The sequence below is a fragment of the Dromaius novaehollandiae genome, chromosome 19 (assembly GCF_036370855.1).
Source record: "Dromaius novaehollandiae isolate bDroNov1 chromosome 19, bDroNov1.hap1, whole genome shotgun sequence".
In the NCBI taxonomy this organism is placed as follows: domain Eukaryota; kingdom Metazoa; phylum Chordata; class Aves; order Casuariiformes; family Dromaiidae; genus Dromaius; species Dromaius novaehollandiae.
Window position 1 is genome coordinate 6,303,104 of NC_088116.1, and position 23,823 is coordinate 6,326,926.

Here is a 23,823-nt window from a genome sequence, read left to right on the forward strand (position 1 = left end):
CGACAGCGCAGCAGCTCCGCGTGGCTGGCGCTGAGCTGATTTCCTAGCAGGAGTGATGGGGGAGGATGATACCGTGCCATCTTTTCCCTCTCCTGTCACTGCTTGATGTAGAATGGGGTACCTGAGGGGTCCGGGGCGGTGGAGAGGGGACGGGGCTGGGGCGAAGTGTGGGGAGGGGGGCCATGTTTCTGCCCAGGCTCCTGGGGAAGGGAGGTGGGAGCGGTGCCGGGACGCGCGGCCTGGTTGCGGGGCGCCGGCTGGGTGTGGGCCGCCTCTGCCCTGCGGTGTTGCAGCTGTACGAGGATGAAGCAATAAAGCACTGAGGAACGGATGCGGCCTCTGGCTCTGATTTCCCCGGCGCGGCGACACGCACACTACTGTCAGGGCGTGGGAGGGCGGCCGCCGCCATGTCGGGGCTGTGCTCGGCGCTGCGCGCTCCCGGCATGCCCCGCGCCGGCACCTCCCCCCTCCTCCGGGCGCGGGCGGAAGTGACGCAGCGGAAGTCGCGCTGTGGCGAGGAGGCGGCATGGCGGCGGCGGGCGCGCACCGGCCGGGGCCGCTGAAGCAGCAGAACAAGGCGCACAAGGGGGGGAAGCGCCGCGGGGCCGCGCAGCGCCGCGCCGCAGGTGAGGCGGGTCCCGCCCGGTCCCCCGCCGGCCCGCGCCTGGCCCCCCCTCACCGCTCTCTCCCCGCAGGCCGAGTCGCCGTCAAGGCCCTGCCCCGCCGGCGGCGCCGCGACCTCGGCAGGGTGGATCGGCGGCACCAGGCGCTGCAGCTCCGCCGGCAGCGCAAGGAAGCGGTGAGGGGCCGGGGGGGCTTGAGGGGGGGAGGGACCCGGGCCGGTTCGGGTGTTGGGGCGGGGGAAGGAAGGAATCTGCGCCGTTTCGGGTGTTGGGGCGTTGAGGGTGGATGGAGAACAGGAACCGGGTGCATTTGGGGCACGGAGAAATGGGGGGGGGGGGTGGAAAATGGGAACCTGGGTGGTTTGGCTGGATGGGGAAATGGGAATTTGGCTGATTCAGAGCAGGATTGGGGGTGGAATGGGGCCTGGGCTGGCTGAGGTCTGTCTGGGGGATGAGGAACTGGGCCTGGGAGGGGAATGAGCACCTGGTTTGGTTCAGTTTGGGGTGGGGTGGGGGTCATTACCAGGCCAAACCACTCCAGGCTGACGTGGGGGGATCGAGGCACCATCTGGGGAGGAGGGTGGGAGCTGGGGTTCACAGTCTTGCTGTGCCCGCAGGTGTTGGCGGAGAAGCGGAGCCTGGGTAGCAAGGATGGGCCCCCGCACCTTGTGGTTGTGGTGCCGCTGCACGGCGGGGCCGCAGTGCACGACACCCTCCGCTTGCTGCAGAGCCAGGACTCGGCCATTGTGCGTGTTGATGAGGGGAGAGCCGGTGGCTTCGCGCTCCTCTGTCCCCGGCTCAAGCAGCGCTGGCGCTTCGTGGCAGCGCAGGCAGGTGAGGAAATGCTGCCGGTGGGGTGGGTTTTGGCTCCCTACCCCAGCAGCCCCAGTAATGGAGATGTTCTGTGTGCAGGGGATCTTCACGCTGTCCTAGACCTAGCGAAGGTCGCAGACTCCCTCCTGTTGCTCCTGGATCCCGCGGATGGCTGGGACAGTGCAGGGGAGCACTGCCTCTCCTGCCTCTTTGCGCAGGGGCTCCCCAGCTACGGTGAGCGAGTGAGAAACGTAAAGGCTTCTAGTGGGTGGTGGTTAAGGGGGTGCTTGCTGGGGACTTGCTGTTGCAGTAAAACTCCACATGTTGGCAGGTGACCACAGGTCTCTAACTGCTCTGTTTCTAAGTGTATATCAACTGGGCAAGTGCCGTTGCCCTGCTGCCCTATTCTGTATTCTAACGATGGGTTTTCTGTGATGATTGTGTGTTCTTTTGCATGGGTGAAACTGTCTTTGTAACTTGTGCTGTAAATCTGTTGTTTGGTTCCTTTGAGTTGCAGGAAATCTGTGTTTGTCTCATTAATGCTTGGTAAAAGAGGTACGAGAAGGTTTATGTTCTGATAACAAGCTCTGTCCTGCGTGCTCTTTGGTAGCTCTTGCTGTCCCAGGGGGCACCGACTTGCCACCAAAGAAACGGATAGATGCCAAGAAGAAACTTGCCAAAGCCATTGAGAAACGCTTTCCTGAGGCCAAGCTCTTCCCCCTGAACACAGAGCAGGAATCCTCGCTGCTGTTGAGGCACCTCGCCGCCCAGAAGCAGCGGCACCTCGCTTTCCGGGACAGACGGGCTCACCTGCTGGCCTACGCTGCCGAGTTTGTGCCCAGTCAGGAGAGCGACCTGGTCGGGACCTTGAAGGTATCCGGCTTTGTGCGGGGCCAGACCCTCAGCGTGAACAGCCTGGTGCATATTGTGGGACACGGAGACTTCCAGATGAGCCAGGTGGATGCCCCCCCGGACCCCCTCTCTTTGAACCCCCGAGTGGTTAAAGGACAGAAGAGGAGTCAGGACATGGATATACAGGTGTGCTGGTGGTCAGGGGGTTGCCTTGCCCATTGAAACACGTTTTTAAACTTTCATCAAAAAAGTGTGATCGGGTGTATGTGGGCAAGCGTGGAGGGGTGGGAAGGAGTTGTGTCAAGGGGGTGGTAGGCTTGTGCTCTGCCAGGGAGCTGAGATTTCCTTGGAGGCAGCACGTAATGAACACTGTGATGTTACAACATAATGATCGTTATGCCGATGGGAGTTTGTGCTGTTGTTTATCAGGATGGGGATAAATTTGGTAGTGAGGGTTGTGGGAGGAGCTAGTCCTTCAGACTGCTCCCTAGCTTGAATTAGGTGTGTGCACAACTGGGGACTCTGTCCTCTTGCTCTTCAGGATGACTCGGTAAATGGTGCTGAGGAGATGGAGGAGGATGTTAAGGTCCTGATGAAGGCAGATGCTAGCAAGCAGGAGTCTCTGCAGTCAGAAGTGGTTCCTGATCCTATGGAAGGGGAGCAGACGTGGCCTACTGAAGAAGAACTGCAAGAAGCAGAGGGTGAGCAGCAGCAGTGTTTCTGTACCTTTTCTGTGTCCTTGATAAGAGCGCTGTGAGAATCCCTGCATCACTGGGATGGCTGAGGGGGCTGCAAAGAAATGCACTGAGTGGGAGCCCTAGCCTTCCTTGTGAATTCCCTTCCTGCTCCCGTCACCTGACCACTAGACCGCATGGTTCCCTGGTGGTTGGTAGGGTTACGTGTTGCTGCCTTTCCCGGGCCCTGACAATTTATGTCCTGGGAAATAGTGATTATTGTCTAGAGCTGCTCTTGGCTCTCCTCGTGTAGATGCTGCTGAGGGGAAGGAGGGTTGCTCCTGTATTAATAGTTGGTGGGAATCCCACAGCTTCTCTGAAGGCGAGCAGGAAGGTGGTGAAGGTCCCCAAAGGCACATCCAAGTACCAGGCTGCCTGGATCGTGGATGATGGAGAAGAGGACAGTGAGGAAGATGATGATGAGGAGGAAGATGATGACATTGATGATATGATGGAAGAGGCAGCTTCCCAGGTACCTTCAAGAGCTGATACTTCAGATGTTCTCTAAGCCACTGTTGTGTGTTCTAGGACAGTCCTGTCCTTTCAGGTTTTGCCATGCAAGAGCACAAAACAGATACAGGACCTGCCTGGATTTCAGAGTTAAATCTCTCAATCATGTGTATCATGTTGCTTCTTTGGCCCGTTAGCTAGCAAAATGGGTGACCATATTGTGGCTTGGACCATGTTTTGCACTGCATAAATACACATGCAGTGCTGCATGGACATCTGCAGAGTGTGTGCTTACGGGCTCTGTGCTGTCCTGTGTGTCAGGAGGGGGAAGGCAGCGAGGAGGAAGAGGAGCTTGCGGAGGAGGAGTGTGAGACCATGACTGTGTCCGAGTGTGTGCGGGACGACCACTATGATGAGAAAGTGGAGGAGGACGAGGACCAGATGCTGGAGAGATACAAACAGGAGCGAATGGATGAAATGTTTCCGGATGAGGTGGACACGCCACGGGACGTGCCTGCCAGAGTCAGGTAAGAAACTGTCTCCTTTGCTGGGAGTGGAGCTGGAAGGGTCCCTTCTGTCTAGTTTGGTGAAATAGGCATGGAAGCCTGTGATGTCTTAGCCATGATGTCTGAACCTGGCTGAAGGACTCTTCTGAAGACACACCCTCAGGCTCTGAGGCTTCCAGGGGAGGCACTGGCAGGGGGAGTGGGTGGCCTGGGCAGCTCCCTGGGGAAGAGGGAGCTGGGTTCTGGCCTGAGAGAGGGCTAAAATTTGCTTTGCTCCCTTTGCCTTCTCTCAGGGTGTGAGATCTTGAGGAGTGTGGAAGGGGCTGGCAGTACACCTATATTTATTAACTAGTTTGTCTTTCCTGTTGTCTGTCCTTTAGGTTCCAGAAGTATAGAGGGCTCAAGAGCTTCAGGACTTCTCCATGGGACCCCAAAGAGAATCTCCCAAGGGACTATGCCAGGATTTTCCAGTTCCAGGACTTCTCCCGAACCAGAAAGCACATCTTCCGGCAGATAGAGAAAGAGGAGACTGAAGGGGCTTTGGTAATTTCCTTTTCTTTTGCTGGCCAGTCACCTTTCCATCTCTTCCCCTACTGTGTTCCCTTGCTCCCAGAAGGAAAGACTTGGCAGGGAAGTGGCTGCATGGTTGATCATTCAGCCAGCTGGTTCTTAACCTGAAGTCACAAGCCCAGATAATGTTTTTCTCCTGGATTCCCTCTTACCCAGGCATGTTCCTCCTGACACCTTTTCTACTGAGAGAGAGATTCATAACAGATCCTCTCTTGGCAGGTTGGCTGGTATGTTACGCTTCATGTCTGCAATGTGCCTTTCTCAGTGATGGAGAGCTTCAAAGATGGGAGGCCACTAGTCCTGTTTTCACTGCTTCCTCATGAGCAGAAGGTGAGTAGGTATGGCCATGCTGGTATCTTGTGGGTATGGAGCCTATGGGATCTGGTGGGCAAAGCCTCTGGGAAGCCGTTGTCAAGGGCATTCGTCCCTGCTGCGATGTCGCTTTCTGCTCTGCCCCCCGTCGTTCGCCAGCCCTGCTGTTGGCCCCTCACAGTGCTGCATCTCCTGCAGATGTCGGTGTTGAATTTCCTGGTGCGGCGGCATCCAAGCAACAGCGAGCCAGTGAAGGCGAAGGAGGAGCTGATCTTTCACTGCGGGTTCAGACGCTTTCGAGCTTCTCCCCTGTTTTCTCAGCACACGTCAGGTTTGTGAGGCGCCTGTGGGGAGGGCACAGGTGTGCTGGGAAGTGGGGCTGGGTCTTCTAGGGCAGGAAGCCTGTGATGTCTTAGCCGTGATGTCTGAACCTGGCTGAAGGACCCTTCTGAAGACGCACCCTTAGGCTCTGAGGCTTCCAGAGGAGGCAGTAGGCAGCGGGGGAGTAGGAGGGCCTGGGCACGTGGCTCTGTGGTCCAGGCCAGGCGGTAGCAGGCTCCACACAACGAGCTGGCAGTTCGGAGGATCACCATAATCCCCAGATACTCTGCCCCTGCTGAGGAGGTGTGCATGTGACTGATTTCCCTACGGAACGGAGCCTGCCAGCGTGAGCGTGAGCGTGAGCTGGGGAAGGATGGAGTTGATGGGGATTTCCAGAGCTCTGGTGACTGCTTTTGGACTGAACTTGATCATTGCTATTCTGTCCTAGCTGATAAGCACAAGCTGGAGCGTTTCCTGCGCCCGGATGCTGCTCTAGTGGTGACTGTTTATGCTCCTATCACTTTTCCTCCTGCCTCAGTACTTCTTTTTAAACAGAGAAGTAATGGTAAGTTGGTAAATGCTGGGGAGGTGGTGTCTGGGAAACGAATATTAGCAGGGCTTTCTCATACCCGGCTTATAAATGCACGTATCCAGAAAGTATGGCTTGAAAGAGCTGTGTCTCCTTCATACTTCACGCCGTTTGAGAAGATTAACTTGTTTATTGCTGGCGCTGCTGGGGGGTTGCCCTGGCCTATGAACATTTGGGGAAGGGCATCGTGGTGAGGGAGGTGACGGAGGCATGTTCTGTGGCGCTGCCCGGGTGCGTTAATGACTCTGCCTTGCAGGAATGCACGACCTCATTGCCACGGGTTCTCTGCTTGCGGTGGACCCAGACAGAATCGTCATCAAGCGGCTGGTGCTCAGTGGCCATCCTTTCAAGATCTTTACCAAGACAGCTGTAGTGCGATACATGTTTTTTAACAGAGGTACAGCCCTTCTCTGTGAGGTGGGAGGAGGGGATATGGAGGCAGAACTCTTGCTGCCTGCGGGAGGGGTTGAGCTTCCGTAGGAAAGTCTGTTTCTTACCTGCTTTCACGTTTTGGTCTCCAGAGGATGTGATGTGGTTTAAGCCAGTGGAGTTGAGAACGAAGTGGGGTCGTAGGGGACACATCAAGGAGCCATTAGGTAGGTTTGATTTGTGTCTCTGATGCTGGGCTGGAAGTGGTCCCTCTCTGTGCCTACCCAGCCTGCCCTTCCTAGGCAGGAGAGACAGTTGATGGCCTCTTCTGCTCTGTGCCTAGGGACCCATGGTCACATGAAGTGTCACTTCGATGGACAGCTAAAATCCCAGGACACCGTGCTGCTGAACCTCTACAAGCGTGTTTTTCCTAAATGGACTTATGACCCCTATGTTCCAGAGCCTGTGCCGTGGGTGAGGGATGAGACCGTGCCCCTGGCGCAGGAGGTGGAGATGGAATAAGTCTCAAGGCCCAGCATGGCTAACGCGGTTCGTGCCTTTGCTCCCCGGTTGCTGCTCTCAGCCCACGTGCGGTGAGGACAGCACTGATGTGTCTTGGACATGTTAGTGCTGGGGTCTGTATGGGGGTGGCTGTCCCACCAGCTCCAGCTATTTATTTTTACAGAAAATATTTTCAAAAACGTGGAAGTCCCTGTGTCTTGGTGGTATCTGGCTGTGGAGGCCAAATGGGAGGCTGTGTTCACCCTACTGTCTTGTGAACCCCCGACCCGCTGGGGCTGCTGCCTTTCCCTCTTCCCCTGCCATAGCAGTGGACTGAGCTTGCTGGCAAGGGGATTTTGCTGTATCAAGGGTAGGTCCCGCCCTGGACTTTGCCAGAGGTTATTGCTGAGACTGAGAAAGAAAAGTGAAGTAGCAGCCGGGGAGACTGCATGCAGCTCGCTCAGGGCGGTTGGCTGGGGAGGGGAGAACAGGCAGTGCTTTGCTTCCACGTCCCCCCTGCAGTGATTCTGGCTTTGTTTTGGTCTCCACAACACAGAGTCGCTTTGTTCCAACACCAGCTTCCCTTCTCCCTCCCTAAAAACACAAACATTGGGGGTTGTTCATCTGTTTTAACAGCGCACAAACCAGGCTGTACAAATCCAGCGTTGGGCTCCTGCCACTTGAGACACTGCTCTGTTCTCACTCCGCTTTCCCAGGGAGGTCTGTGAGCCAGGTCAGGGAGCTCAGGTCCGCGTTTCCCCCGCACAGCACGACGCAAACGTTGTGCACATCCCGGGAGACTGCCTGGAACCGCTCCGAGAGCACGGCCGCAACTCCCACACCCGCCGTTGGCTCAATGAGCAGCTTCATCCGTTCCCACACCAGCCGCGTTGCTTGCTGTCGGGACAGAGCAGCAGTGGTCATTCCCGCAGCATGTACACGCTGCTCTAGGGCTGGGGAGGGCACTGCACGTGCAGCATGTCTGCAGCGCTTTGGGGAGGGAGAGCAGAGCTGCTGCCAATGCTTTCTGGCTGGACCGTGTGGGTGCTGCATGGCTGCTGTGGTGGGTAGGGGCTTGTGCTGCCCTGGGGGAGCATAGGGGCGAGAATGCAGGGACAGGGACAAAGCATGCATGGAGGCAGCTGCCTCCTGGCAGCTACGGTGAAAGGGTAGCCAGGGACTACTTGCCTTGATTTCTTGCTCCGAGACTGTCAGGACATCATCAACCAAATCCCTAATGATGGGCCATGTGTTTGCTCCAATGCTGGTTTTAACCGCATCTGCAATGGTGTCCGGGGGGTGCAGGTTGGGGGTCAGCTCCCCTCTCAGCTTGGACTGGTAACAGTCATCCGCATTGCAAGGTTCAGCAGCAAACACCTTCACATCTGGTCTCAAAGCCTGCAGGGAGCACAAGGAGCCGCTTGGTTTAAACTAGTGTGTGTCTGCCTGCGTTTGCTGCGCTTGGAGCGGGGTGAGCGCCCACGTGGCACAGTCTGAATGGGGGCTGCGGTCGGGGCCGGTGCAGGCTGCCAGCTCTGCCGTGCTGCTGCTGCGCAGGCCGCAGGCGACCCCAACGCTCCTACAGCCTGGGAGTTCCTGTTTCCCAAGAGCTAAGTCACTGCCTGCCCAGGGAGCCCAGCCCTTCCTACAGGGAGATGCAGCTGCTGCTGCCCAGATGTGCTGCTGTTGCCTACCTTGACAGCAACTGCTATTCCAGCAATCATTCCTCCGCCCCCGACGGGAACCACCAGGGCGTTTACCTCGGGCACCTGTAGAGAAAGTCTGAGCGTTTTTGGCACCGCAGGGATGCCCTTACACTGCTGCCCCGGGCCAGCTCTGAGGCGTAGGGTTTCCCTCACCTGCTCCAGCACCTCCAGGGCGATGGTGCCCTGGCCCGCGATCACCGCTGGCTCCTGGTTGGGGTGCACCATGACTCCGCCTGTCTCCTCGACTACGCGTGCCGCTGTCTCGGCTCTAGACTAAGGGAGAGCACGCCAGTTGTAACAGCGTGGCCGTGACGCGTGTCCCGGGCTGCTCTCCGTGCCTTACCTCGTCGCTGGGCTCGCATGGCACCAGCGTGGCGCCGTAAGCCTGGATGGCGGCTTTCTTGCAGCGTGGCGCTGTCCGGGGCACCACGACGTAGGCAGGAATCCCTGTGCCATGAAAGAGCCAGGCTGGGGGAGCGGACCCGGCTCAACACGCCATGCTCAAAACGCCCGGGGCAGCCAGCTGGTGCCGCAGAAGCGGTCTAGGTGCAGCCTGGGCCAGGTCCTGCCCGTGCTCGTGTGCGGGGCAGGAGAGGGGGAGCCTGGCAGCGCTACCCCCTCACCCATCCCTGCCCGCCCTGTCCGGGATGGGGCAAAGTGCCAGGGCAGGCACTCCCTTGGCGTTACCTTCGGCCTGGGCGGCGCAGGCGAGCGCCTGGCCGTGGTTCCCGCTGCTGTGCGTCACCACGGCCCGCGGCGGCTCGGCTCCGGCGCGCTGGGCTTCCTCAACCAGGCTCCTGACTGCGTTCAGGGCGCCGCGGATCTGCAAGGAGAGCGTGGCCCCCTCAGTGCCCCCTCTCAGGGGCGAGGCCCGGCTCTGCCCTCTTCCCGAGGGGCTCTGGGAAGCAGCGCAGCGCCCGTGTGGGGCTTGGGGCGGCAGCACGAGTTGCGCCCGACGGCGGGAGGTGCCCGCCCGGCTGGGGGCTGCGTTTCTCCCGGAGCAGGGGGGAGCCCCGAGCCCACCTTGAAGGAGCCGGTCTTCTGGAAGAGCTCGCACTTGAAGAGCAGCCTGCGGCCGGCCAGGCGGCTCAGGCCGCCGCTGGCCACCACGGGCGTGCGGCGCACCCGGCCGCGCAGCCTGGCCGCGGCGGCCCGCACGTCGGGCAGCGCCGCGCAGTGCGCGGAGCCCATGGCCCCGCGGGGCGCCCCGGGCAGCAGCGCGGCCGGTGCTCGGCGCTGCGCGCCCCCGGCGGAGCGGGCGCGCATGCGCGCGGCGGCGTTTGGCCCTGCGCGGCCGCCGTCGGCCCCCGCCCCCCCGCCGCCTGCCTCCGCGGAGGGGCGGGAGCGCAGGGAAGATGGCGGAGGGGCTGGAGCGCGTCCGCGTCTCGGCCGCCGAGCTGCGGGACATGGTGGCGGCGCAGGCCCGCGCCGCGGCGGGCGGCGGCCGAGGTGAGCCGGCGGCGGGGCCCGGCGGCGCGGGGCGGTGGCGGGAGCCGCGAGCCGCCGCTCGGGCCTTCCCCCCTGCTCTCCCCTCCCCTCCCCGCCCCTCGGTGGCACCTGCCTGGGGGCCGGGCCCGGGCCCGGGGCCGCCCCGCCGCCGCCCCCGCGCGGGGCTCGCGTCGCCCCGGCCACGGTTGTTGCCGGGTTCGGAGCGCGCGAACGCGGCGCTCGGAGGGCGCTGGGGCTGCGGGCAGCCCGTCCCGCCTCTGCCCCGCCGTCGGGTCGCTCCCGGCCCCGGTGCCGCTGCCTCGCCTCATCTAGGGCCCGGTCGGTGGTCGCGGTGGCTTTCGGTTGCCTCTAGACAGGAATTCAGGGTATAAGCTGGAGCGCGTCGCTGACGGGAGAGAAAAGTTTGGCCGAGGCAGTGTGTAGGAGCCTGGCTCCGTTCGGCGTTTTGTGCGGTGCTTTGTTGTTCGAGCTGCGTTCTTTAAAGTGTTTTTGTGTTAAAGCCCTTATGGAGGTGCAGAGAGGAAAAGAAAAAGCATATTTTTTCCCTCGTAGCTCAGTAATGCGTCCTTGACTTGAAATGATCTCCTCACGAAGCAGGGGGGCTGTTGGTGAAGATACAGTATCTGCATACAAAGAGGCTTCTGCACCAGCAACAGGCTGACAGGGAGCTGCTGCCGAAACCAGGAAACCAGCAGCGTTAAAACTTCTAATTCGGTGCCTGTATATGAGTGTTCAGCTCTTGTATCTTGCTTTATCAGTTCCTTTCGTAGCCTGTACTTTCTTTGAGGCAAAATCTGTTGCTTGATGTATCTTGTAAATGAGTCAGGCCAAGGATTTGGTCAGCTTTGTCGCGCTTTCTCATTTCTTGCTCTTTGTCTGTGATTTCCTATAATACTCTGACAAACAACTTCAGTTCTGTCTTCTTGGACTTGTCATAAGGGCGTTAAGCTCTTTGTTTTTATTTAATGTTTTTCCTTGGCTATTTATCTCCGTCTTTTTCTTCCTTGGCTCGTCTGTGCTGGGAATAACCCTCATCTCTCTATCTTTTCTCAGACAACATGAAAGAAGTGAAGGAGCCAAGACATCGCAAAGACAACAGGCGCCCAGACCTGGAGATTTACAAGCCTGGCCTCTCCCGACTGAGGAGCAAACTCGCGCTGCCAAAGCACGAGGCCTCGGAGAAGGAGAGGAGCAGAGCTGAGGAAGGCAAGGAGGAGAGTTCCAGTGACAAAGATCCTTCGGCAGGAGGGGCTCCAGTCACGGAGGATTTCGGCAAAGGTGACAACCACAAGCAGAATGGCCCTTTGCAGGGAAATGAGGAGACAGAGACTAAAGCTGGTCTTCCGGGCCAGGAGAACCAGTCCAAGCAGCTTGCTCCGGATGAGTGGTGTCCCAAGATCACCCGGAGAACCAAGAAGCCAGACCAGCAGATATATCAGCCTGGGAAACGACTGCATTCAGTTGCCAAAGAATCGGCCCTCCGGTCAGCTAACGAGGAAGTCATCACTAAGATGGAGCAGCTGAAAGTTGAGGGAGATGAAGAGACCGAGAAAGGTCCTGGAAAAGACAACAATAGGAAAAGCAAATCGAGCAAAGAGGATAGAGATGGAAGCCTGACAGGGGAAGGAGCAAAAAGTATAAAGGGAGAGAAAGGAAGACGGACAGACCGAAGCGACAGGATCAGGAAAACAAGTGATGAGCTGCTGCAGGGGAAGCTGAGCTCTACGAAACGGTACTCCCGCTCTGACAAGCGCCGGAGCCGATACCGCACCTGCAGCACAAGCTCAGCCGGAAGCAACAACAGCGTAGATGGAGCCCCGCTGATGGATGGGGTAGAGAGGCGGCAGGAGCGCGCTAGAGAAAGAATACGTCCTAGGAAGCAGCTCTCTGCGTCCTCCACTGACTCCTTGGATGATGACAGAATTGATGAGGCAGAAGCGTATGTCTCTAGCAGGAATTTGGAAAAGAAAAAGCGTTCAGAGCAGAATCGAGCCTCTAGGAGTGAGAACGAGTGGAGCAGCAATGGCAGGGAAGTCAAGGGACCCTTTCGAGTCACTTTTGACAACAAGACTATAAACAGAGATATCAGCCTGTCGGAATCAGATAAAAAAAAGCCCCTGAAGGCTTTTGTTAGTTCTAACGACTCAGAGACTTTGGAGGCGAGAGGCCAGAGCAGAGAGCCCCAAGGCAGGGGCCGTGGGATTCTGTTCCTGCCTGCCAACACCGACCTCTCGGTCAGCACCGCCGGCTCCCCTGAACCCACTCACCCGGGGCCCAGACTCCTGCTTGGCGGTGCTGGGAGCAAAGGGCCCCGCAGCAGGGGCCGAGGCGGCACTGCTCGCCGGCTGTGGGACCCCAACAACCCGGACCAAAAGCCTGCCTTGAAAAGCCAGACTGCTCAGCTTCACTTCCTAGACACGGACGATGAAGTGAGCCCCACTTCCTGGGGGGAAGCCCGCCAGGCCCAGACGTCCTACTATAAATTCCAAAACTCTGACAACCCCTACTATTACCCTCGGGCCACCGGCCAAGGCCCCCAGTATCCTTACGGCGGGTACTCCCTGCAGTATCCCATGGGCCCGAGTAATGGCATGTACCCAGGAGCCTATTACCCTGGCTTTCCCGGCCAGGCAGGGCAATATATGTGCAGCCCGCTCCCTCCGACTCCTCTGAGTCCGGAGATGGAGCAGCAGATGCGGAACATGCAACAGCAGGAGCTCAGCAAACTCCTCCGTGAGGCTGGGAACCAGGAGCAGCAGCTCAGCAATCTGCTTTCCAGAGATCGCATCAGCCCAGAGGGGCTGGAGAAGATGGCCCAGCTGAGGTTTGTGGCTGAGGGGTGTGTGACTGAGTCATTTCCAGGGTGAACTTCTGCAGGAGTGTTATCCAGAGTATGAGGTCTCCTTGGAGATCTGACATACTAGGGGTGTTGTGTCTCAGGGGCTGGTGGGGTGGTAGCTGCTTAGCTTTTGACATGCTGGGGCTGTGCTTGCCATGTGCCAAAGGCGGGTGGGTATCGGAGGAATACTCTGGGTGAAGATGCCCTTTGCCTGGGCTGGGAGCTGAACTGTGGCTGCTTGTGGTTGTGGGATCCCTTGCCTGTGGATCACGGACAGCGGGGAGCAGGATGTGTGCCCGCTGCAGTTCTTGGGTTCTTCTTGCTCTTGCTGGGGCTGGTCTCTAGCTCCAGTGCTCTCGTGTGCTTTCAGTACGTGCTGACAGACTTCTGCTTTCTTCCTTGTCCTTGGTTATCTGCTCCCTCATTTGCATTGCGAGCTTCAGAGGCCGGAACTGCTGGCTTGCTCTTGCGAAGCATTGTGTGGGTTCTCGATGCTCTGTGGCGGTGTAACAGTGACAGCGTATTTTAAGCACCGGGCAGTTTTGCTCTTGATGCCATTCAACTCTGACATGTGGTGGTCCAGTGGGAGTAGCCTGGTGATGCCAGCTAGCAAGAAGGAAGTGACTTTGGTGCTCTGGAGGGCGGTTAGCTGTAGCAACAGTTTCTACTTGGCATCTTCTGTATTTATATGTGACCTCTGTGTCTCCAGGGCTTCCCTGGAGATGTATTTTGAGAGCTGACTGGCAGCAAATCTAGCAGATGAACTGATTTCAGGGCTTGTTTCATGTTTGGTGGACTTGCAGCATAGGTCACAGGATAAGATGTGACTGGGCTCGAAGCAGCACTGGAGGTTTCAGGTCGTCCTCATGTTGTCAAGCGCATCCACTGCCACGGCCTGGTGGAGAAGAAAGACCACCCAGTGCTGCTGTGCCTGGTGTGAGGCCCCCCTTTCGCTGGGAGCATAAGCATAGTCAGCCCCTACCTTGGCTGCAGCCTCCCTGTTTCGGTGTGTCTCCTGCTTGTATCTGGCTAATTGGGACTGACGGGCAGCAGCCTTGGCCTTATTAGCCTTCTCCATGGTCCAGTCCCTGTTAGAGGCCCTCATCCCAGGGGCTGCCCAGATTTGGTGGACTTTGACCTCTCTCATCCCCTTCAGCAGGCTGTCTGCCTGCCTGTGGAGCCGTGTTGCGGATCTTGGGCGCTGCTGCTGCTTATCAGGTGTCCATCTGCAGAAAAGCCTGTAAATCACTTGATCAGTGTTTGTGCTGTTCAAGTGAGTGCAGTGCTTGGAGGACTGCGGGTGGCAGGGCAGCAGGACAGCCTATGCTCTCTGGTTTTGCACGGGAACCTGCCAGGATCCTTCTCTCCTATTCTGTCGGGCTCCTCTAGGCACTGCGGTCTGACTTAGCTCAAGTCTTTACCATCTACATTGTTCCGCTGTTACTGCCTTTCTCTAGCGTACAAAGTGTTATAAGGGATTGGCTGCCAAAGCAGCAACAGCTGAGGATCCCCCTTGCCACGAACTGTCCCGGGTGTTGGGCAGCTGTTTCTAGCCTGCCTGGCTCAGGGCAGGATTTTTGCTCCGCTGTCTGGGCAAGGCTTTAGGTTGCTGGTGAAGAGAATGTGATTTCTTTTACTTTGAGACTTTATTTCCTTCAGGTGTAATGTTCTCAGTCCTTGTTCATCTTTGGAAAGTAGAAGAGTTGGCCTGTTTTCTCCAGAGGAAGCAGGTTCTGTGTTTTGGTTGTGTATTTTAGTTGGATAGAAGGGAGATGGGGATTGTTTTAGTGGCAGGACCTCTCCTGCCCTCTGGTTCTCTGTGTGCTCGTTCCTGGTTCTTAGTAGCTAGACTTTGGACTCAGGAGGAGCAGAGTCTGCGGCTAACGCAGAAGCGGAAGAGGGCTGTTTTGGCAGTGTGCTTTCCCTGCGTTAGTATCGGGAGACACCTGTGCCCTGATGTTCCCAGTGGCAGAGCAGGATCTCCTTGCTCTTTGACAGGCCCTGGTCCTTTCTGATGTGTACAGAAAAGGGAGATGCTCCTTTCAGGTTTGCTTTCCTGGAGCAGGAAGGGTATTTGGTTGCAAGAGCCTGCATCTCTCCCTGGGATGTGTGCGGAAGTATTGATTTGCTTTAGGAGTGCAAGCTGGCTGAACTGCTGACATCTCGTGCTTGCTGGATGAAGAGCAGCAGGTGGCTCAGCACGTGTTCCCTGGCAGCTCGGGCCAGAGCCGGGCAGTTGCTGTTGTGCTGACTGTGTTTCGCTCTAGGGTGGAGATGCTGCAGCTGTACGAACGGTGCATCCTGATGGATATTGAGTTCTCTGATACCCAGAACGTGGACCAGCTGCTGTGGAAGAATGCCTTCTACCAGGTGATCGAGAAATTCCGACAGCTCCTCAAGGACCCTTTGGGGGAAAATGGTCAAGAAATTCGTAACAAACTGCTCCAGCTTCTGGACGAGGTACGAAGAGAAACACATCTCTAAATCCCACCTAAGCCTTTGGGTGGGTTTGTCTAATGTTTAGAATGGGATGGCATGGGAGGGCATCCCAGCCCTCTGGGATCCTACACATATCTGTTTGTGCCTTGCTCCTTGCTTGTATGAGGAGGATGCTCAGATGTGTTGAATATTAGTGTACCAAGTGTAGGTCCAGGTGGACACTTGTTATAATTTAAACCAGGCTTGTTTTGGTATATTCTAGGTTAATTAGAAATTGATTTAAGCTAAAATGAAATAAACCTCCTTAAGTGGAAATAAATATGGAGGTGTTTGTGCCATCCTTATCAAATTTACTTAAAAATTGTTCCATTGGGCTGTGCAGCTCAACTTATTCTTTGTAGTATGTAGGCCAACAGATCTGAAAGGAAATGTTTTATACAGCTCTGTTGTTGGGAAATCACTGCCAAAGGGCTTTAGTCCAACCTCCTGCTTCAGATAGCACTGTGGCCAACACTATATCAGGTCTGTCTTGACTTTATCTGTTTTGGAAACCTCCAAGGATGGAGATCCCCTGACCTCTTCGTCTTTTTCTGAAGGGAGACAGCCCAAAGCTCAGGGAGAAGTACCTTTTTTCTCGCATGTGGCGGGGATGGTGTGGTGATTCTGTGCGCGTCGTCAGAAATATTGTAACATATGAATATGTGGGTGTTTTGCAGGGCACGACTTTTTTTGATGGCCTACTCCAGAAGCTGCAGGTGTCATACCAGTTCAAACTGGAGGACTATATGGATGGCATGGCCATCCGTAGTAAGCCTCTGCGAAAAATGGTAGGTTGGCTTCCTCCTGAAGACTTCTCATCCTGTTAATTGTACGTGACAGGCTAAACTCACAAATAGCGTGCTGTCCTAGCCGAGAGGTGGGCAGCTGTACTACAAACAGATAGCAGTGTGTTTGCAGGGGAACTTTCTCAGCTGTTAGCAAGGTGGTTGAACTGTGCCAGTGCGTTAACGTTTCTTGGCCTCCTTCGCAAGGAGTCTTTTCATGTACCAGTTCTGTGACCCAGACTCATGTGCCTGGTTCTGTGACCAGGGCTAGCAAAGGGAAGGAAATGTCTAAAGGTACCCTGTTTTTTCCCTTAGAAATAGGAGATGTTCAGTATCTGTCCTTGGAATCCAGAATAATGAACAAGGAAAGCGAACAGTTGTGCTGTTTCCATGATGCTTGAGAATGTACTGCAGTGAGCTGCTATTGCAGTGTGAGAGACAGCTGGTAAAGGGTGTTTTAGTCCAGCTCCATTCCCAGATAGATGTGCCCCTGCTACAGCTGTCATCTTCAAAGAGCTCGTGGTCTGAGTGAACCCTGAAGCCACTCTTTCCCCAGCTCCTCCTGGAGAGAGATGGGCTGTTGGAGGGAGCGAGGAAGTGTTTGGAGGGATTGGATTGTCCCTACAAATGCTGAACTGGTGCCATGAAATGAGAAGGCTCCGTTCTGCTACCTTCTTGTGAGACCTTCAGTTGGCAGGGACCTCCTCTTTGCTTGCTACAGAGTCCGTGTGTGCTTACAGGGTTTGCAGGTGAGCCACAGCTGCAGAGCTCCCATATGATGTACCAAATGTTTCTCTTCCAGGTGAAGTACGCATTGATCAGTGCTCAGAGGTGCATGATTTGTCAGGGGGACATTTGCCGATACAGAGAACAAGCAAATGACACAGCAAACTACGGAAAAGCACGCAGGTATCGTATTCTTCACTGTGGCACCGAGCACAGCCGTTCCTCTATCTAGTTACAAGGGATGCATCTCATTTCAGGTTTAAACTTGCCTCTTGCTAAAGGAGTCTTTTCATGCCTCTTTATTTTGTTCTGATCCTGTGAGGCTGTAAGATGCAGACGTGTAGTCGTCTGTCCCAGAAAGCAAGCCAGCAGATCCAGTCCTCCTCCAGTCCCGTAATGTGGAAGCGGTCCCGTGCTGATCCTGCGGCAGGGAGGGTGTATGCTGTTGGGGCTGGCAGACTAGCGATTGTCCTTTCTGGTAGCTTTTCAGTTAGGAGAGGTTTCCATGTCTGTTTGTCTGTCTGCTCTGACTGCATTAGGAGTTTTTGGCATTTGTTGTTTCCTGTCACTCTTGTTTTATCTAGTCCTTTTTCTGATTCAAGGCAGAGCATTGGTTTCTGTAGCAGGTTGAGCAAAGAGTGGGGGGAAAAGCGAGCCTAGCGTAGGGCATGGAGCCCTGAAGTCTGCAGAGGTTTGGAGAGCAGGGCAGGTAAAGATGCCGGATTTGGGGCCTGTGAATGTTGTGGAGTATGCTACTGTCTCTGGGTGCTGGGGAGAACACACTAGGCTCACTGGCCTGTCTGAACAGTGTTGACAGATGTGTGTGGCACAATATAAGCTGAAAAGCAGATAATACAACTGAGGGAAAAAGAGAGAGAGAGAGAGAGGGATGAATGGATTGTCACTGAACTGACATCCCTTCTCTTAAAGTGACTTAGTATCCTGGAAATATTGGAAATGAGATAAGCAACCAAGAAGGTTTGGTCCCAGCTGCTATGGAGTTAAAAAGTGGATGGGGAGACAAATGTTCCCTGCATAGTCTGTTCTGTGCACCCTAGGCGGCCCTGGAGACAGTGATTGCTGGATCTGGCTAAATGCTTGTCTTCAGGCTGAGCCAAGACAAGTTCTTTCTCCAGATGTATCTGCCACTTTTCCTTGTCCTGTGCCCTGAAAGTGCGTCTCGGGAGCCTGGTGCAGGCTCACTGGCTGTGCGCGCTCTCACAGGCAGAGGGCACTTGTGCAAAGGGCCTGGTCCCTGCGGGGCTGCCAGTGCTGCAGGGGGAATGCTGTGCCCTTAACAGTGGGCCAGGGGTCTGATCTGCTTTCAGTAACTCCTTCTGTCTGATTCTTCCCTTCCTCAGCTGGTACCTGAAGGCTCAGCAAATTGCTCCCAAAAACGGCCGACCTTACAACCAGCTGGCACTGCTGGCCATCTACACGGTAAGGTGCTTGTGACGCAAGGGCGTAGCGAGCGTAGGGAGAGCCCCTAGGACAGTTTGGGGAGTCTGGCTGGTGGAGAAAGGCATTGCTTGTGGCAATGCTTGACGATGATTTAATTGCAGGGAAAAAAAAAGCTGTTGGCAGGGTGTGCTCTGTGGACTCCAGCTGTTGCAGCTGCTGGCAGCTTTGTTAACTGGTGGAGTACTGTGTATCTGTTAGTATTTTGGGGACAGTTATGTGGGCTGTTGGGACTGCAGATATTTTAAAAGTGGGTTGTGTTTAAGGCCTTGCATGAGATTTTGTGCCCAAGAGCGTGCTGTTATGAGGATGCTGTCCTCATTGAACCTGAAGGTTCTGGTCTAAGTGACATCGGCACGTGACTTTCTTAGGTTTCAAGTTTGCTGGCTACTTCAGCCATGCGGGAAAGCTTGTTTCAAGAAAGATTTGACAGCAGATAATGGAAGTGTCAGGCTGGGACATGGGAGCTGGAAGGAATCTGCTCATCTGCAGCACTGAAGGATGCTAGACTAGTTCAAACCTGGTTGTTACATGTGTACAGCAGGGCTCAGAAGTGCATTTTCCTGGTGGCGAGGAATGGCCTTTCTGGCTCCTGGCATGGTGCTCGGAGCAGCTATTCATCCTGCCCTGCTGTGGCGGTCCATAGGGCCGGCAGCTCGCCAGCAAAAGGAGGTGCCTTGTCACGATGTTCTCTGCAGGCAGCCCGTGGGGGAGAAGAGGTTGCTCCAGTGTGAGGGGATTAAGCCCAGTGACAGGGTGAGATGAGGACAGCATTCTGCACTGCCACTGGCTGGAGTCTGGCAGATCCTTCAGTCTTGCTGGACCTCTGCTTTTTGTAAAACTTGGATGGAGTTGTTTCCTTATTCATAGTGGTGTTGAAAAGAGTTAGCCCCAAAGTGTCAGGAGTTCAGTATTTATACTATTGCTTCTTACCATGATGTCTGCTGATGGACTGGTTTGTAGTTAGTGTGAGGCCAGAGCAAGCAGGTGTGCAGGCTGCTGTGTCACCTGCACTCCCTAACCCTGGCAAAATGCTTGTGCTTTGGTCCAGTTGTGTAGGTAGCTGTGAATCTGGATGGAGAGTCCGAGGCCCTGCTTGCCTGTAGAGCTGCTCCTACTCTTTGTCTGAATGTCTTTCTGTCCCAGGCAGGTGCACTGAGGGAGAGGGAAGGTGAAGTATGTGGGGGCTTGGCCTGAATGCCCCAGAATAAGTGCCAGCTCTGAGTCTGGTTGTATTTTTGCAGAGGAGAAAGCTGGATGCTGTCTATTATTACATGCGCAGTCTGGCTGCTAGCAACCCCATCCTCACAGCCAAGGAGAGCCTCATGAGTCTGTTTGAAGAGACAAAACGCAAGGTAAGTCTTGGAGCTGAGCTGCTGGAGCTGCAGCTGCCTGTGCTGACTCTGTTGTGCTGGAGAGCTGTGATCCAGAGAAAAGGCTTTTGGCAGGGGCTTTTGGACAGGGAGTCATTGCTTATCTAGTTCTAAGAAATCCACTTTGGGAGTCAGAGGGAGAGGCACAGCCTCTGAAATGATAGTTCCTCTCTGCATCTCCTCAGAATTGTTTATGGGGTTGTTTGGGCAGTGGAACCTCTTGTTTCTGGGTCACTGTAACACAGACAAGCTCAGCAAGGGCTAAAGGTTGTTGTGGTTTGCAGTGTGACTTTGGTGTGGTCATTGCCTCATCCCACAGATGCCCCAGGTGCCCCAGATGAGTAAGCAGGAGAGGCTGAAGTCCCTTTGTGTCGCAGAGGGTCATCCCATATAAAAGATTCATCATGTTGGCTCACACTGCTAGAACTGGACACTGCCTTTCTTGTTCCAGGGCAGTCAGAGTCAAAAACCTCTCACCTGCACTACCCAATAGTGTCAGAAGCCAAATTACAGACCTGGCAGTGAGCTACTGTAGTTTGTAAGCTGGGGAAAGGCTCTGTGTAAATGAAATGATGACATATTTTTCTTGAATTTTGATTGCTGGGGGGGATCTGAATCTGTCCTATCTGCACAGGCTGAGCAGATGGAGCAGAAGAAGCATCAGGTGCTGGAGCTGAGCCCCAGTCGCCGGGGGAAGGGCAAGAAGTCCACGTTCCGACAAGTTGGAGATGATGCCACGCGGCTGGAGATCTGGATCCATCCCTCCCACCCCCGTTCCTCCCAGGGCCATGAGTCCGGCAGGGATTCTGAGCAGGACAACGGTCTTGGGAACCTCAGCCCCAGCGACGTGAGTACTGCAGGACGCGGCAGTTGGCTTTGGTGTCATGTGTTTGGAATGCAGTTGAATGACACTGGATCTGTTTTGCTTTCCTGTTGCTAAATTTTCCAGTGTTTTGGCTTCCCCTATGGGAGCTGTGCCTGGGTCAGGCTGAAGAGCTGGTGACCTTGTGCCTCTCATGTTTAAAGCATGTTATTACCATCCATTTCTTGGCAACACGTGCTGGTGTGGCTGATACGGAATAGGAAAGGCACAAACAAGATGCAGCGAAATGCCTTGCTGAAGGCTCTAGCTTGGGTGAGGTTGCTGGTGGGAAATGAGGTCAGATGTTGAAGAGCAGGGTTCACAGCGATTCTGTGAGCTTTGAGGCTTGTTCTGGAAGTGGGTCACTTGTCCTAATGCCAGATGATTGGAGGTTTGGACTGGGAATGTGAAAACCATGGTTTTAATTTCCAGTGTAGGTGTAATACTTGCATTGTTCTATTTCCTTTTTGACTGCAAGGAAAAAAACTTTCCAAACTATTTCCTTTTGTCTGCAAGGAAAAAAAAAATGACTAACGGCATCTCTCATCAGTCCATTCAAGCTGTGTACCTTGCAAGAGGAGCCCAAGTGAACTCTGTTCTTCATGCACAGGAACGCAGGCGAAGGCAGCCCATGGTTGGGAGCTCATCCTCTAGGAATTCTTGCACTGTTTTGGCACATGTGGCCTGCAAGAGAACTTGCCAGGGAGCTCTGGGCTGCCTGTCCTAAAATGGCTGTTAGGGATGTAAGCTTAGCAGAGCTGGGAAGACCTTCTCTGCCTACTGTGGGGCCCAGAGCTTCTCAGAGATTATTGCACTTTTATAACTAGTTTGTGACTTCAGCTGGGTGGAACTGGGCTGAAGTCTTAAGACTTTGAAAGTTAAACTCTGGCACATCATTGCTGTAGCATTTTTGGGATGCTACTGCCCTCAGTTGTTTTCCCTCCCTTCAGCCTCTCTTCTGGAAACCTTTGCTTCCTCAGCAGCACCGAAAGGAACATGTGCCAAGCTTTAGCCTCTCTATAAATCATTGATGAAGATGGTTTGACATAAGATGTTGTGGTTTTGAGGCACTGGGAGTTTTGAGGCACTTTTGCAGCCCCCAGCGTGAGGTAGTGTAGCTGCTAGCAAAGCTGGGGCAGTGATATGTTATTGCTTACAGTGCAATGATGTTTGCTGGAGCTCGCCCTTGGTCTGCTCGTTGAGGGGCTACAGTCTGGAGTGCGAGTTGCTGGCACTGCCTGCACAGGCTGCGTGTCTGATTTCTACCCTTAGTCTGGGATTCTTCCTCTGTTTGAAAGGCTGGCTGTGGAAAGCTTTCTCCTCTCAGGCTGAGAGGCCACACACTCAGAAATACAGCAGCAAAAGAGGAGGGAGGATTGAGGGTGTAGGCCTGGGCATTGCTGATTTTGGCAGCCAAGATATTTCTACCTGGGTTGCCTGTGCCCGCTGCTGTGCTGCAACATACTGCTCCTGCTTGTGTTAGCCCAGCTGCTTACAGGGCTGCGCTGTGACCATGTCACTGAACTGCTCTGGATTAAAAATAACCGTGCAAAAAAGAAACTTGAAGTCTGTGTCACCGTCAAAGTTTCCCTGCTGTGGAGCTGTGGCCTGAGATGACAACAGCAGGTCTTTGGGAAGCTCTGGACTTTTTGCTGCTTCAGCCTACCTCCTCTTCCTCACCTCGCCTCAGTGCTTCCCGGGGACTGGAGGAGCTGAGCAGTCGGCGTCCTGCCGCTGTGTGGCACTGTTTGGCCTCCCAAGGGCTGAGGCCGGCTGCAGCCCGTGCTGGCATCGCCGCCGCCCCGCGTCCTGGCAGGCGCGCGCCCCGCTCGGGCTGGGACGGAAGGGAACAGCTCTTCTCCCAGGGGGATGTGTGCCACTGGTTACGTGTCATTTTAAGGAACTGAGTCTAAACTGTTTCATTGCCTCCCCGGTTCCTTCCTTGTCAGCTTTAGCTCTTGAAAAAGCCTGAGGCGAGCCTTGTTCTTCCATTTATACTGACGGTTGTGCTCTACAGGTAGCTTCTTGGACATCAGTCCTTATGGCGGGTGTTTGCTGTTTCAGGGCCAGAGAAGGGAATTTTACAGGGTAGAATGGGAAAGCATCCTGCTTTCAGAAGCAGATATAACACCAGCATAGAGCCAAACAGTTCGGGACGTGGACAGGGCAGAGGTGTAGGAGAGAAACCCCTTGAGCTGCTCATACTGAGGCTGCTGCTTCAAACCCAACCCAAGCCGAAGGTGACTGATGTGTTTTTACTGTGGAGGTGCTGGCTGTTTGGTAGACGGCATGAAATTGGTTTGGGATGATTTCTGTTCTCAGTGGTTGGTTCATTGTGAAGGCGATTAGTTGCCGGTCCCATGTTGCGTTCTGCTCGGCAGGGAGATGCCGAATGGATTACCCTCCTGGGACCTGCTGCTCTGCACGCTGTCCCTGCCAGTGAGCAGCAAGCCTGCTCAGCACATGTTTGCGCTTCCTTTTTCTGTGCTGACTTTTCTTTCTGCTATAGCCCTAGATAAAGACACAAACCTCATTACTTTCTTTCCGGGTCAGGAGGTAGTTGAATGGAGTCAGTGTGATGGAGAGGCTGTGGAAGGCCAGTGCCTGCTGTAAGTGTTGCTGTGACGGGGAGAGGTGGCATGGAGTGCTGGTAATTTACCTTGGCACTGTATGTTTAGGAAGAGTTTTGGCATAGCTGCTTCCTCCACTGTTTGCTACATCACGTTTTCTAGGATGATACAGAATTCAAGGAACGTACCACCCGTCCACACCGAGGAGCATGCCTCTCCGTTTGGCCCCTTTCTCAGTAACTGAATTTGGCGCTGCTGGCATGGAGGGCATCCCCTCTCTTTGGGACTGTTTCAAAACATGCTGAAGAAGTATTTGGGTTGCAGCCTGCCCTTTAAGGGCTGTGTCCGTTATGCCTGTAGCCTTTCAGGGTTTCATTCTGTGAATCTTTTTTAGCTGTTCTCTGTGGTCTCTTGTTCGTTGCCTGTTTCCAGGCATGCAATGACACGAAAGTCTGGGCTGACCCAGTGTCCTGGTTACCTGACAACATTAGGCTGCTTTGTGTAGGATACCAGTAAGAAAACCAAAAAAAAGCCTAACAAAAAACCCCCTGAATCAATGAGCAGCTCTATTCCACTAAAAAAACCCAAAAAACAAAAAACCAAAAAAAACCTGGATATGGCAAAGTGAGCTAAAGAGCTGGGTCCTATTTCTTCTCTGCCAGTGGTTTTATTTGCCTTGGGTCTGTATTGATCTTAAATCTGATAGTACTGTATGCAGCTTACTGCGCAGACTGCGAATTGGTAAAGTAAACAGGGCAAACGTGCTGTCAATCTCTTGAGAAAGCGTTAATATTACACTGAGTTTGAGATTTTAATCACCCCTGTCAGGAAATGCTGAGTTACGGTTCCCACAGTTGCTATTGCCTGCTGCCTGCGCTCTGCAGTAGATACTTCCTTATGTTATCACGCAGCATGCATTCGCTAATAAAGATTACTC

At 54.8% G+C, this 23,823-nt stretch overlaps 3 protein-coding genes and 2 non-coding genes across 8 annotated transcripts in view; 4 read left to right on the forward strand and 1 right to left on the reverse strand.

Annotated features, from left to right (window-relative positions):
* Positions 1–463: 463 nt before the first annotated feature.
* TSR1 (TSR1 ribosome maturation factor) lies at positions 464–6,847 on the forward strand. Its single transcript, XM_026105637.2, has 15 exons — positions 464–626; positions 696–799; positions 1,241–1,457; positions 1,536–1,670; positions 2,047–2,474; positions 2,830–2,989; positions 3,334–3,494; positions 3,794–3,999; positions 4,359–4,521; positions 4,768–4,878; positions 5,059–5,191; positions 5,630–5,746; positions 6,027–6,167; positions 6,292–6,366; positions 6,483–6,847. Exons 1-15 carry the CDS (start codon positions 527–529, stop codon positions 6,659–6,661), a joined length of 2,430 nt encoding a protein of 809 aa, XP_025961422.2. The 5' UTR covers positions 464–526; the 3' UTR covers positions 6,662–6,847.
* Positions 4,069–4,161, forward strand: LOC112986413 (small nucleolar RNA SNORD91 family). Its single transcript, XR_003260003.1, has one exon. It is a non-coding gene; the product is annotated as a small nucleolar RNA SNORD91 family (small nucleolar RNA).
* LOC112986409 (small nucleolar RNA SNORD91 family) lies at positions 5,254–5,346 on the forward strand. The gene has a single exon (XR_003259999.2). It is a non-coding gene; the product is annotated as a small nucleolar RNA SNORD91 family (small nucleolar RNA).
* Positions 6,848–7,254: 407 nt separating the features above from the next.
* On the reverse strand, positions 7,255–9,627 carry SRR (serine racemase). Of its 2 annotated transcripts, XM_026105610.2 has the most exons (7): positions 9,370–9,626; positions 9,034–9,169; positions 8,690–8,793; positions 8,500–8,619; positions 8,335–8,409; positions 7,829–8,038; positions 7,255–7,537 (listed from the first exon to the last, which is right to left on the reverse strand). In XM_026105610.2, the coding sequence occupies exons 1-7, from the start codon at positions 9,610–9,612 to the stop codon at positions 7,340–7,342; spliced, it is 1,086 nt and encodes a 361-aa protein (XP_025961395.2). In that variant the 5' UTR covers positions 9,613–9,626; the 3' UTR covers positions 7,255–7,339. The 2 variants fall into 2 exon arrangements, with proteins under 2 accessions (XP_025961395.2, XP_064379368.1); XM_064523298.1 differs by having other exon boundaries at positions 8,335–8,619; positions 9,370–9,627.
* Positions 9,628–9,642: 15 nt separating this feature from the next.
* Positions 9,643–23,823, forward strand: part of SMG6 (SMG6 nonsense mediated mRNA decay factor) — a 116,648-nt gene continuing 102,467 nt past the window's right edge. For 2 of the 3 annotated variants that reach the window (XM_064523294.1, XM_064523295.1), the window contains exons 1-8: positions 9,643–9,795; positions 10,849–12,619; positions 14,902–15,094; positions 15,790–15,900; positions 16,700–16,806; positions 17,985–18,063; positions 19,326–19,436; positions 20,089–20,301. In XM_064523294.1, the coding sequence (XP_064379364.1) occupies positions 9,702–9,795; positions 10,849–12,619; positions 14,902–15,094; positions 15,790–15,900; positions 16,700–16,806; positions 17,985–18,063; positions 19,326–19,436; positions 20,089–20,301 (2,679 nt within the window). In that variant the 5' untranslated portion in view covers positions 9,643–9,701. Of the gene's footprint in view, positions 9,796–10,199; positions 10,510–10,848; positions 12,620–14,901; positions 15,095–15,789; positions 15,901–16,699; positions 16,807–17,984; positions 18,064–19,325; positions 19,437–20,088; positions 20,302–23,823 lie in introns of those variants that run through there. The other variant, XM_026105635.2, reaches the window with a different exon arrangement.